General features: G+C 40.8%; 1 protein-coding gene and 1 long non-coding RNA gene across 4 annotated transcripts in view; one reads left to right on the top strand and one right to left on the bottom strand.

Moving 5' to 3' along the window:
* Positions 1 to 14,177, bottom strand: part of LOC146401553 (uncharacterized) — an 838,561-nt gene that overhangs the window by 420,088 nt on the left and 404,296 nt on the right. The window lies entirely within an intron of this gene.
* Positions 1 to 14,177, top strand: part of ZNF318 (zinc finger protein 318) — a 51,060-nt gene that overhangs the window by 19,577 nt on the left and 17,306 nt on the right. Inside the window, exons 7-11 of one of the 3 annotated variants that reach the window (XM_084968150.1) lie at positions 4,370 to 4,573; positions 4,678 to 4,777; positions 5,030 to 5,129; positions 6,057 to 6,175; positions 6,451 to 10,859. In XM_084968150.1, coding sequence (XP_084824276.1) covers positions 4,370 to 4,573; positions 4,678 to 4,777; positions 5,030 to 5,076 — 351 coding nt within the window. In that variant the 3' untranslated portion in view covers positions 5,077 to 5,129; positions 6,057 to 6,175; positions 6,451 to 10,859. Of the gene's footprint in view, positions 1 to 4,369; positions 4,574 to 4,677; positions 4,778 to 5,029; positions 5,130 to 6,056; positions 6,176 to 6,450; positions 10,860 to 14,177 lie in introns of those variants that run through there. The other 2 variants (XM_001926792.7, XM_021098752.2) reach the window with 2 other exon arrangements.

Here is a 14,177-nt window from a genome sequence, read left to right as displayed (position 1 = left end):
CAGTGGGTTAAGGATCCAGTGTTGCTGTGAGCTGTGGTATAGGTTGCAGAAGTGGCTCAGATCCATTGTTGCTGTGGCTTTGTTGTAGGCCACAGCTGAAGCTCCAATTCGACCCCTAGGCTGAGAACTTCCGTATGCCTTGGGTGTGGCCCTAAAAAAAAAGGCAAAAGAAAATAAAAATTAGTATTTGATACAGGGAACCACTCTCACCTAAAAAATGTTTTCTTCGACTTTTATCACATTTTTTTCCTCCTTGTATGCTGCCTGCTTCTGTTTAATCTTTAAATATTTTAGTTCTTCAGGGCTTAGTTCTAGCCTAGTTCTCCAGAATTCTTCTTTCTCTCTGGGTCATTTCATGCAGTCCTATGCTGAAATACCATACTGACAACTTTCAGTTTTATATTATAGCTCAGATGATCCTCCAGAGTTCAAATCTGAGTATCCAGTAGACTACTCACAATTTCTACTTCATTGTCTCATAAACATCTCAAAATCAATATAGCCTAAACTAAACTAACAACTGTGCTCCCCTTCCTTCTAACCTTTTCTTCCTCCATTGTTACCCATCTCAATGAATGACACCACTACCTAATAGTTTTCATGCCAACAACCTGAAAAGCATTCTTGGTCCTTCCCTCTCCTCAATTGCTCCACACAGCAAATCAAATACAGATTCTCCCAATTCTCCCTCCGAAGTAAATCTCAGTTCCATTCATCTCATCATCTCTATTTCATCCAAGTTCAAGCCACCCTCAATTCTTGCTCCTACTGCTACAGTCTTCATTCTTTCTCCATGTATAGCCAGTGATTGCTGTACTTGCTTGCCTACCTCTTCAGTCTTGTTCCATGCCTCTTTCTCCCTTTGTTCTCTGTAATTTCATTACTGGCCTTTTCATTCCTCAAATAGTTCATCCCCTTTAATGTCTGCATCTTCTCTTTCCTCTGGTTACCATCCTCTTCCCACTCTTTTCTTATCCTGTCTTCTAACTCATATTCATCCTCAGGTCACAGCTTAACTTATTTCCCTGACTCCTTTCCTTGATTTTCCAGGTTGTTAAATTTGCCTAATACTCTTATAATACATTGACATTTTCCTTCTTAGCGGTTATGACTGTTGTAATTATATAATTACATGTGTTCGCCAAATAGACTTTAAGGTTCAAGGGATCAGGGATCATATCCATCTGATTTTCCAATATAGTCCCCGATACATAGTTCATATGTGCCTGGCATGTAGTAAATGGGTAGTGCTCAAGAAATATGACACCACACCTTAACACTCCTGCCACTTCAAAATGCTTTTCCAGATGTGTAGTATGTATAGTATGCTCTCTAATTTTGCATTTTATAATCCTCCTAGCCTGGAATAATCTTTCTCCCAACCCTATTCATCCACTACGGCCCAACTTGGATACTTGCTTCTCCATGAGGAAATCCTGAATTATACCCAGATTGAGGGAACAGCTTTTTTGGCACTCCCGTTATATATTACTTTGTTTCTTTATAAGACTTATTTTGTTCTCTCTTATTGAAAATATGATTAAGATCATGTCAGTTCTCATGCCTTTCTCTTCCACTAAAGGAGAGCTTCTTGAGAATAATAGAATATATAGTTTCTGACTTTTGTGTTTCTCACAGCATCTGGATGTCTAGTACATAGTAGATGCTCAGTTTATGTTGGGGGTTAGAGAAGAAGATATTCTGTATTCTCTGTCAATGAAGCTGTAATATTTTTATATCTTCCTGAGAGAGTTCTCTTTCTCAACCAGGTAGGACAATATTTTTATACCAGTAACATGGAGTGCAGGGCCTTGGAATGGGAGAAGAGCTTGAAAGTTCTGGCCCTTTGTAGTTGACTACATTGTTTGGAGTTCCATTTATAACCAACTCCTTGATAATATATCATCTTGACTTTAGTGAGTCTTCATGTTCTCTGATACTAACAAGGATGTGTTGCCATTTGATTTTCATTTCATCAGTAAAGAATGTTCTCTCCATGGCCTTTGTTTCCTGTCCTTGGTATTTCTTCTTTCTTTGCCTCTTTTTAAAATGCATAATTTGTTTAGTATTTTCTTGAATAGATCATTTCATAAAAATAAACAAATACACTCAATTCCACAATTCCATTCACCTAGACACAGCTGTTACTAATACCTTGTCATATATTATTCCAGATACCCTTCTTCTGTTCATTTGTTTAACAAATAGGTCTTAATCTCCAAAAAAGTGCCAAGCACTATTCTAGATATGGGAAGTATAGTAGGAAACTATATGGACTAGGTCCTTATTCTTGTGAAATAGGAGAGGAGAAGATAGTCAATAAATAAGCAAGTGCAGGTTAGGTAATGACAAGTGCCTAAAAAAAGAAAATAGGGTAAAGGATAGAGTAATTAGGGAAGTCTTTTGGATAAGGTGACAATGACATTCTATGTTTATTTACATATCTTTATTGATTATTCAAATATATTTTGTTACTTTTCTCAGTATATCATGAACATCTTTCCATGTCAATAATAGACTTCTATAGCAGCATTTTTAGCAACCTTATTTTTGTTATTGTTGAATGAATACCAAAATTTAACCAATCAAATCACTCATAGTTTGACACAATTAAAAAATTTCTCTAGAGTAAATGTCAAAGAGTAGAATTTCTGGGTCAGGATATAAAGAATTTTGAGATTTGTAATATCTATTCCTAGATTATCTTCTGGAAAGATGGTGCCTGTTAGTACTCACCAGCAGTGTATGCACGTGGCCATTCCCTACCTGCTGGGTGTGATCTCTTTAGTGATTCTTGAATAGGACTCTGATTGGGAAAGAGTATCCTTGAAGTCTTAATTGTATCCCTTTCTCCATCTTCCTCTTCCCACCAGCCAATATTACAGGTGCCCAGTTCCCTTATCTTGTCTACTGTAGACCCTCATTCAGACTTACCTTCTCTGTGTTCCAAAATTATCTTTTTTCTGTGCTTCACTCCCCAACATTATCCAGAATTTTCATTCCCTGAGTACCTTGTTCCCAACTTGCTTACAAATGAATTCATATTAAAGTATTTATTGTTGATAACTTAATGTTGGGGAGTTAATATGTTTTAAAAGAGGATTCATGTTAACTCAAAGATGTTAAACTCGGAGTTCCCGTCGTGGTGCAGTGGTTAATGAATCCGACTAGGAACCATGAGGTTGCGGGTTCGGTCCCTGCCCTTGCTCAGCGGGTTAACGATCTGGCGTTGCCGTGAGCTGTGGTGTAGGTTGCAGACGCGGCTCGGATCCTGCGTTGCTGTGGCTCTGGCATAGGCTGGCGGCCACAGCTCCGATTAGACCCCTAGCCTGGGAACCTCCATATGCCGCAGGAGCGGCCCAAGAAATAGCAAAAAGACAAAAAAATAAATAAATTAAAAAAAAAAAAAAGATGTTAAACTCTAAGGTGGTATTTTGGGCAGTTAGAGATATTTTACCCAGACTCATTTAAGTCATGCTACAGAGATGACCATCCCTTTTATCTATGTCAACTGTACTTTCCAGTTTTCTGTACCAGGATGTGTCTGTGCTAAGAGAATTGATTATTATCTCTTTTCTGCGCTTGTTTATGCTATCAATTACCTTTTCCATTTTGGTTTTTCTTCTCTCCCTAGTTGTTATTAGGATATATAAATTTAACTAATGCATAGGTAACACATTTAACATCTGCCAAAGGGTATAAGGTAAAGGACTCCTTTCTGTTCTTGTTCTCTACTTCCCCTCCCCAGAGGCAACCAGTGTTTCCATAATCTTGGGTATTCTTCTAGATATTTTAGGTTATATGAGTAAATATATTGCCATTATGATTTATTCTCCATGAAGGCACTGTGGAATCTATTCATTTCTTTTTTTTTTTTTTTTTTTGGTCTTTTTTTGTTGTTGTTGTTGTTATTGTTTTTGTTGTTGTTGTTGCTATTTCTTGGGCCGCTCCCGCAGCATATGGAGGTTCCCAGGCTAGGGGTTGAATCGGAGCTGTAGCCACCGGCCTACGCCAGAGCCACAGCAACGCAGGATCCGAGCCGCGTCTGCAACCTACACCACAACTCACGGCAACGCCGGATCGTTAACCCACTGAGCAAGGGCAGGGACCGAACCCGCAACCTCATGGTTCCTAGTCGGATTCGTTAACCGCTGCGCCACGACGGAAACTCCGAATCTATTCATTTCTGTTTGAACCTTGCAGACAGCTTTCTCATGGGGTTTTTCCCAGTTTGTGCAGCTTTAGACATTGGAATTGTGGTTAAATGGTCCTATTTGTGTTATTGTGGTAGGCTACTTGCTTTTTCTGAGAGAAGACAGATGTGGACTGCCTTGAATTCCTTCTTAGTTCAGGTTTTCCCCTCTTCTAGGAATCAAAAGTGAACAATGAGAATTCCTGTACTAAGAGCCCCAAGCCTGCTGAGAGCCCCCAGCCAGCTGCTAAACAATCTGATCAGCCGGTTGCTGCCTATGAATATTATGATGCTGGCAATCACTGGTGCAAAGACTGCAACACCATCTGTGGGACCATGTTTGACTTCTTCACCCATATGCACAATAAGAAGCACACACAGGTAGGTATCTTGCCCTCTGTTATTTCTATTCTTGCCCTCCTTGCCTTCATATACTCCTATCTGCATTATAAAGCTGGAAAAATGAAACATTCTCATATGGGCAGGAGCCCCACTCTGAAGAGCCAAGAGATACCAACAAAGGAGACATCATCCCCAGGGCGCTCAGTCCAGGGGACCTGCCTGTAACTAAACACCATGACAAGTGTAAGTGAGGTTTCTACCTCTTTTGATTCCTTGAGTACCTGATTCTTTGTTTCATTTTATCCATTGCTGGTACTTTCTCTAACATTTGTTTACCTTTTCCACAGGTGATTTCCATTTAAACAGTTGGCAGAATGGGTGGGGGTGGGTAGCTGGGGGCTTCTGGTCCTCCGTGGTGTGGGGGAGAAAAAGAAAAAAAGTAGGTCATTCAGTTTTTAGTGCTGTTGTGTGAGCACCTCTGCCTCTTGCAAATAGACACTGGATCCCTACAACAGACCTTGGGCTTCAAAGACCCAGAGTGAGGCCAAGCAAGATGCAGTAAAGCGCACTGACAAGATAACTGTTCCTGCAAAAGGTATGTTTCCTCCCTTTTTTGTGGTTTCTTTACAGTCAGTTAGTGAAGAGATATCCCTGAGCTAAGATGCAAAGAAGCAGCATGGAGTGAGATGTAACCATTACTTCTAACAAAGCTGTAAGATTGCTTTTCATGTACAAAGCAGTGACTAGGTCCTAAAGAAATAGTCATCTGTAAGACAAGAACGATCCCTACACGTACGGCCAAAAATCTAACAGATGTTAAACATATACATACATAGCACTCTAAAATACAACTTTCTCTGCTCAGTTCAGGAGCACATAGACTAAAATACGACTTTCTCTGTCACTGGCTTATGCACCAAAATCTTAATTATTTGAAATCCAGGTTAAAAGAACAGTAGAGGTGCAATAATATAACTACCTTTTCAACTAAGAACTATAATGTTTTTGAATAGTTATTTTTAGAGGTGAGGTTGAGAAATAGAGAGTTTCTTTGTCTTTAAGCTTCTTAATTTCTTACCTTTGTAAGTAGTCAGTGCTGCTACATCCTTTACATCTGTGGAAGATAGATTCCTAAGTAATAAATAACAATATGAGAAATCCTCATATAAATGGCATTGGGCTATTTGGGAGTATAGCTTTTAAATCTCCTAAGACGGTTAGTGCTGGTTAGATTTTGAGGAGAATCAGCAACAGAAATGAATCTGGCATGGAAAACTCTTGAATTAACCAGTTAGTGTTTCCAAAACATAGAAGGAATAGAGGTCTTGAGTTAAAACTTTTAGTTGGGAAGACATACCACTGAAATTCATCTAACTGCTCCTTCTGACTTGAAAGTGGGTAAAGTCCTCTATGTCATCAGCCATTTTACTGCAACTGCAAGATACCTACCTGTGTGTGCTTTAGTTGCTGTCATTCTGGATGGAAATGACTTATTTTCTTGACTTTCTTTCAATTATTTCAGGCTCTGAGTTTCTGATTCCCATCACTGGATATTATTGCCAGCTCTGTGAGGAATTTTTGGGGGATCCAATTTCTGGAGAGCAACATGTGAAAGGTCATCAACACAATGAGAAATACAAGGTTGGTCTTTGTAGTGGCCTATGGAGCTTCCCACTTTCTGCAGTAATCCTTTTGACATTGTCAAACTCAGAGCCAGGAAAAGTCATTAATGCTTCAAATTCTATGTAATCCCTAGGAAGTTCTCCTCAATCCTAGTAAGAAATGCTGACCTAGTAGAACCATCTATAGCCTTGAAGAAGGTGACTCTAAATGAATTCTAACAGTAACAGGGACAACTTTTCTCTCTTTTAGTATTTTGACCAGTTATTGAACTATTATCTTTTTTTTTTTCCTAGAAATATGTGGTTGAAAATCCATTGTATGAGGAGCGGCGGAATCTGGACCGCCAAGCTGGCTTGGCTGTGGTCCTAGAGACAGAACGGCGACGGCAGAGTGAGCTAAAGCGCAAACTCAGTGAGAAACCAAAGGAAGAGAAGAAAGAAAAAAAGGCAAAGATCATGAAAGAAGTAAAGGAGGATGACAGAGTGTCTGAGGAATTAGAGGACCAACTCTCTGAGGGTGGGAACTCCCCTGAAAAGACTGAAAATAAAAGGAAGTCTAGCATTAAACTCCAATTAAAAGAAGAAGTAAAGAAAGAACTACCAATATCTTCCTCTTTTGGGAAATTCAGCTGGAAAAAGCCAGAAAAAGAGGAGGAAAAAAGTTCAGTGGCCCTAAGTATTCCCAAAGAAGAGGTTGTGGAAAGTAGTAAGGACAAAGAGGATGGCAAAGCCGAAGCCGGAAAGGCAAAGCCCATCAAAATCAAGCTCTCTGGAAAAACTGTTGTTGCACATACTAGCCCTTGGATGCCTGTAGTGACAACTTCAACTCAGACTAAGATCCGACCCAACCTGCCCATCCCATCCACAGTCCTCCGCAAGTCAGGTTCGGCTACAGTGAGTAAGCCAGCACCTCTTAATACCTTTCTGTCCATCAAGTCCTCTGGGACCGCTGCTAAGCCTCTGCCAGTGGTTAAAGAGTCTTCAGCTGATCTCCTGTTGCCTCCTGACATCATTTCTAAAGCATTTGGAGGGGAAGAGGTGATTCTGAAAGGATCTCCAGAGGAAAAAATGGTGCTGGCTGAAAAGAATGAGCCATCGCATATACCTGAACAAATGCTACCACCTCCTCCACCACCACCTCCACCACCACCTCCACCACCCCCAGTTATACCTCATCCAGCTGCCCCATCTCCTGCTCAAGCAAGTACTCTCTTGGCTCCAGTAAAATCAAACCCAGCTGTATCTCACACTGTCGGCCCTGGCTTTGTGGGTCCTAACATTTTGAATCCAGTGATGCCGCAGGTAGCCATCATCGCCTCAGCACAGCCGGTTGCCATTCCTTCTGATGAAACAGCTCCCGGGGTGAGTGAGAGTGACCGGGACCAGACCCTGTTCTCTGTGTTAGTGCGTCCTCCACCTCCCCTCTCAAGTGTGTTCAGTGAACAAGCCAAAAAATTGGAAAAGCGAAATTCATGCTTAGCCACAGCCAATGCTAAGGATCTATATGACATATTCTACAGTAGTGGTGGAAAGGGGGCCCCTGAGACTAAGCTGAGTGGTGGTCCATTGGCCAATGGGGAAAGCAAAGCTGAAAGTTCAGACACCTCTTCCACTTCTGCTTTGAACAGCAGCGCATCCCAAGAGGAGTTGCCTCCAGATAGAAATTTGGTCTCTGCTCCTTTAGTCAGCAGCCCTGAAAAGTCCATTTCAAAAACTCCAGTGTCCCTAGGGAAATGGTCAGTTGTAGAAAATGTAGACTCAAAAAGCAGAGGCAGCGGCTGTGGTTTCCTACAGCCTCTGACAAGGTTGTGCCAAAACAGGCCTTATGAAACTGTTACCTCAAAGACAGAGACTTTGGCCATGTGGACTTCTAGCTCTTTCCAAAGTGATGCTGAGAGGGATGTCTCTCCAGAGGGGAAAACGGAATTTGACCTGGGAGAGCCAGGGCCACCAGGTGTAGAACTAGCCTCTGAGCTGTCAGATACACACTGTCATACCATGGAATCTCAGAAGTTGGTAGAAACCCATCTTGCGAAATCTAGTAACCAGGATGAAGAAAGCCAGGAGTGCCACCAATCTAAGGATTGTGGAAAAAGTGAGGCAGAGACAAGCACTGAACTAAAAGAAAGGGGAACAAAGCTCTCTGAGAGAACAGTAGGAGAGGAGACAGGTATCAACATTGGGCCCAATAGCATAGAGGGTTCTAATTTGAACCATAAGAACAGATATATGTGGGAGGGAGAAGTAGAACAGCCCAACTTGCAAATGACTGACAAAAAGGCTAAGCAGGCCAAGAAGTTGATAACAGGAAGTAAAACTCACAATAAAGTAGTGACTGAATCAAGTGCACAGGCTTTCTCTTCCACAAAGGCAAAAATAGACTCATTTCCGTCAGAAGCTAGGTCTTTACTCCAGAACCCACAAGATACACCTGTGAAAATTTCTGCCCCAGAATTGCTTCTTCCTTCCCTAGCCAGATCAGATATGTGTTTGACAGATAGTGAACAGGAGCAAGAAGTATCAACTGGTAGTGAGGAGTGGCTAGGAAGTTCAGTTCCAGAATCAGCTTCTAGAACTTCTAGGTACAGAAGCCTCAAACTCAAGAGAGAAAGATCAAAAGATTTTCAGGGTAAAATGATCTATGAACTGACTGTTTGGGATGAGAAGAATAAGAAGCCAGAGACCTGGAAGAGCCCAGAGAAACCAAAAACAGAAGCCCTGAAGCCTCGAGATGTCCATCCAGAACTGACAGTGACCATAGAAAGCAAGGCCTTAGAAAACTTCGAAGTTACAGACTTAAAAGTAGAAGAGCTTGCTGCCCTGGGGAACCTGGGGGATATAGGTGTTGATTTCTGCAATAATCAGGTAGACCCAGCACACAGATCCCCAGCTACCCTGTCTCAGAAAGGATGTGAAGGAAATTCTATGTCACCTATAGGAAGTAATCCCTCCACTCTCACTGACTTTGAACCAGTACCATCCTTTTCTGAATTTCCGTTAGATTCTCCCAAAACCCTGGTACTTAACTTCAGAGCAGAGGGTGAACAAAACTCATCTAATCCCAGAAGTGGGAGGATCACTCCTAATATTTTGAAAACTGGACTTTCTGTAGAAAATATTGGCCTTGGCTTGGGAAGCCTAGAGGGAACACACCAATCCCTTGACCTGTTAGCAGGAGGAATGATGTCTGAGGAAATGGAAGAAACTTCTCAATTAGAGAAACAAGATTCACTCAGATTGGAATCAGAAACAATTAATCCTTTAGGCCTTGGGCAATCTCCTTGCCTTCCAGACCTTGTTGACTTCGTCACTCGGACATCTGGAGTTCAAAAAGAGAAGATATGTTCTCCTCTCTCTGAGCCGGGTGGCCTTCCTGAGTGTAGTTCCCTGGAGATGGGACCACTACAGCTAGAAATACCGAATCCATCCGTCACAGAGATAGCACTTCCTCAAGTAGATGAGTACAATGACAACCCCTTGAATATGGTAAAATCTATGGCTTCAGGGTCCCAAACAAGGGAGCAGGTAGTTGGAGGCAGTATGGTCCCTCAGGAAATAGCTGCACAAGAAACTGCTGTTGATGCCATCCACGGCCACACAGAATCCAGTGTTCATGACTAAGGATACACCTCCAGAGTTACTTGTGGATGAATCACATTGGCTTCTAAAAATCAGGTGCCCAGATGACCCAGGACTGTCTCATCTGGAACCTACACCAAGAGATGCAGTCAGCGTCTTACAGTAAATGTTCATGGAAGCTAAAAAATTTACCTCCTTTCCTTTTTTCCTTCTCCTTAAGATACCAGACAAATCAATCGTAACTTCTATACATATCTGTAAAAAAGTATTTTCTGTTAATTATTATTATTTTTACCAATTTATTTTCTCCTACTTTGTCATTAAAATCAAAATGTCTATCTGGCTCACCATATAGTGTGCTTTGATTGTATTTTGACTTTGACTCTGCCATTTCTGGAATGTGGGGGAGGAGGGAGACAGAGCTGACTTCTCCAATTGCTATGTTGTATTCCCACCCAATTTCTTGGGCAGCTGATGGATCTCTGGGAGAAACACAAGAAAGCCTGCTGAAATGGAGAACTGCTGATACAGGAAGGATTGTTCATCTCTTAGGCTTCCATTTGGATGGGCCTGCCTTAACATTGTTTGAAATGCAGCGTGAGTAGCTCTCTTGTTTACTGTTTACTTCCTTGTGGCATGTCAACCCCCACACTTCCCTCATTCTGTTGCCTTTGCTTGAGATGGTCCTACAGCCTGTTTGGAATTGGCCTCAATAAACATGGAAGAAAATCTAGCAGGCTCACTTTTGGAAGACGACAAATCGGTAAGGCTTATTCATGGCTCAGTGCCAGAAGCAGATACGCTTTTTGGGTCACTTTTATTTTTGAAATGGCCTTTGTTCATTCTGTTGTGATCCACTGACACTGTGTTAAATTGTTTAGCAGTCATTTCTGTTGTGAAGAGGTAGAAGATCTGAAACTTGTTTTGAGATTGGACTCATTCTCTGTTCCACACTCATATGTATTCCTTCCTCTACCTCTTCTTTTCCCAGGTTATTTCCACCATAGTGTGGTGTTTTGGGTTGTACATTTTGTTCAAAAGATTAAAGAATTTATGAGTTGGCTTGGACAAGTTTAACTTTATTTTTAATGTGTTGATTACTTGGAATAAATGCGTTAAGCTCATGTTTCTTTCTGGATTTTTGTTTTGAAACCACACACATTTGAACTCCACAGGAAAACTAGAGCAGTGAACTCCTGCTACTGTATTGTCTGTCCCCCCAACCCCAACTTTCTTTTCCCAGTTATTAGGGCTAATTCCTTCATGTCAGATTGTTAGGCTATATGATCTGTCCCCCAGTGCTGCCTGGATGGGTAGTAAGTAGGTGACAGTGTCTGGTTTTGGCATTTTTCTGCTGTGAAACTTTGTACATACCATTATGTTGACTCTCCCCAGTGTTCCTCTGGGAACTGAGGTCCCCAAGAACATTCCTGTTCTAATTGAAGGTGCTTTTAAGGAATAAGGAGCTTGGTTCTTAGATTTTCTAATAAATGTCCCAGTTTCCTCTTGATATCCCTGTTGTCAGCAGTTTATAACCTGGCTCAACAGAGGCTTCAGAGTCTTATTCTCCCACTCACTCCTCAAAAAAAAAAAAAAAAAAAAAAAAATGCAAGTTGCTAAGAATTCTTTTTTTCCCTGTTTCCTTGTTTGCAGAGTTGCAGAATCCCTGTGTTGATTTTGAGAAGGATGTTTTTCTAAGACTTGACTAATTTAGAATTTGTCCTGGCCTCCCTTCTTCATCTTGTGGAAAGGGCACAGCTTTGGAATAGTTAGGTCCTTGGATGTTCCTTGGCCATTTGCCTTGATATGATTTTGGACAAGTTACTTTGCCTTACTGTGTCATAGGGATTTTTTTTTTTTCTTTTAAGATGGAGGATCATTATCTCCATCTCATACCAAATGTGTACAGGGTTAGGCCATCCTGAGCAATCTTAGGTCTGCTTTTTAGGCTGAAGCCTGAGTTTAGAGCATTTTTCTGGCCGAAAAACTGTAAGCAGACTCAGAAGGTGCCCTCTAGCAGAACGTAAACCCAAGCAATCTTCAGAGATATATTTCTTTCTCCAGAGAACTCCCCATTCTAGGACCCTATCTGCAGGAATTCAGAGAACCAGAAGAGTTTAAGATGCAAATCGTTATTGGTTTTCAGGCCTGTTCACTTAGTAAGTTCCATCTCCCTTTGGGGGATAGATGGGTGGGTTTAGCATGGAAAGGGGTTAATCCTATCCAGATCCCACTCCTAACCTCACTCCATCTCAGAAGGAGTCAGAATCTTACTCAAGGGGGCCACTAAAGAAGGATGGGGAAGGGAAGAGGCAAAATCTAGGAAGAGAAGAACTAATTCAAGAAGGCTGAGGCTGGAGTACTTTGAGCAACTCCCCTTGTACTATTGATAACCTCAGGTTTTATACCAAAGACACCTACCAGTCTTAGGCTTTTTACTGGAACAATGCCCACTTCTAAGACTCGAAGCAATGGCATTCTTCATATCTGCTTTGAACAAACAGGGAGAGCTTTTAGGATTCTGTAGTTAGGTCAGAAAGTGTTGCTAGCTTCCTCTTTGACCATTGGGATCAGGTTTTGGAGCCCATCCAGAGAAGCCATGTGAAAGGAAGGGCAGAACTCTAATGCAGTTGCTAGAGATAGGGGCTGTTTCTTTTTATTCAGTACTATGACAGTACTGAATAAATTTTCATCTTAGGAGACAAAGGTACATGCAAAGAGTGGACCCTAATCTTTACATGCAGTTTATGGTATATAACTTTTAAATTTCTGCAGACATCAGAAACAGATTTTATTGGACTCCCTCAATTGTGAGAACAGATGATCAGCATTTAGGTTTAAATTTGGGCAAACACAAAGTTTTACCTAAGTTGTATAAATAACCCCCTAAAAATCCTCCTTGGCATTATGAATGGAGGTCTCTTGCTTATAAACAATACTCTTTCTTCACAGCTTGCTTCAGGACACAAAATACTCTTAACCTTTCTGCTAAGTATATCCATTTTACCCTATGCCACTCCATCTTTCTAAAAAAGTCAAGAAGTTAGTTTATGTTTTCGTAGCAAAGCATGCCAGAATATATGTCCATTTATCAGACTGCAAGATTCAGGGCCTGAGAAAGAAAGGGGAGGTAGGGCTGGAGTGTTTGGACATAGAATACAGGCATACAGTAGGGACATTAAGTATGTTAGAAAAAAAAGATGGAGGTGGGCTAAGAGAAGGAATGGCCTATAAAGGAACTAAGTGAAAAATACATATTTCCAAACTGGTTCTTTATACCTACCAAGCCCTTGATGAGAACCTAAGCAAGGTCTTCATTCATTAACAATTCTCTGAGAACATGGAGAGATGAAAATAGTTTGGGATTACGAACACATTTCTTCTTTCTTTAGAGTTTAATTTTACAATAATGTTTATATAATCTTTAAGTAAAAATTATGTATACAATGAAACTTCTCCTAAAAAAAAGTTAACAAGATTTGCCCTTCATCTTTATATACTTTCAAAGAACCATGTGCATTTTTTCACTGTAGCACTTAACGTGGTAGTACTTTTAAATTTGTTTGTTTCTTTGATTAATATATGTCTCCCTCCCACCCATCCCTCACTAGATTATAAACTCACCAAAGCAGGAGGTCTGTCTTTGCTTACTGTTTTTTCATCATTGTACTCATAGTGCACACTTGCCTGGCACATTAAGAGGGCTCAATAAAAATTTGTTAAAATAATTAAGGTGTTAATAGCTATTTTTTATTAACTGTGAATACTTAAGTGAGTGAAAGCTGTAAATTGCTGATTGTATTTTCTGGGTGCTAATACTCTGGAAGCTGACTGTCCTCTTGCTTCTGTCCTGGATCCTGTGTACAAGGCACTGTCTATAACAGTTAAGTGCATATCAAGGTTGCCAGTGACCCCTTCATCTCAACAGCTTTCTTGAATAGTGGTGCCAGGCCAGGGGTTGAGGGGACACACTGTCCCTGAAGCTCCAGGAAGAAAAGCAGGATAGGAAGGGAGGGTACACTGACCTTGGAGTTAGCAATAATAAGCTTTGAGGACTCTTGATTTTCAGATGGCTCCCTTTTTCATTCTACCCAGACTTCATAGGCATGTTGAAATCAGTCAGTTAAACCCCAAATCCCTCTGCTTTGGTTGAATGAGTAATTAAGCCCCTCATGGCCCAGCATCCTTTGGTCACCTCATTAAAACTCTAAATCAAGCTGTCAATTTATTTCTGGAAGGAAACAAAAAAATTAACCAAAAAAGTTGTCTTTGGGAGAGGAAGGAGTGATGCTTTCATTTTTTGTATCTTTTTTGAACATTCTGACCATGAAAGTGCATTTGATATAAAATACAAATATTTTATACAAATATAAAATACACACATAGGAAATATGTAATTTTTATGTCAGTAAGAGTTATCTGGTGCTGTGGGATTATAGACT

Source organism: Sus scrofa, chromosome 7 (assembly GCF_054392235.1).
Source record: "Sus scrofa isolate SSC_HxYL_T2T_F1_AM1 chromosome 7, Sscrofa_HxYL_maternal_Yorkshire_Landrace_v2.0, whole genome shotgun sequence".
Taxonomy (NCBI): Eukaryota; Metazoa; Chordata; class Mammalia; order Artiodactyla; family Suidae; genus Sus; species Sus scrofa.
This window is presented reverse-complemented; position numbering and strand designations above follow the sequence as displayed.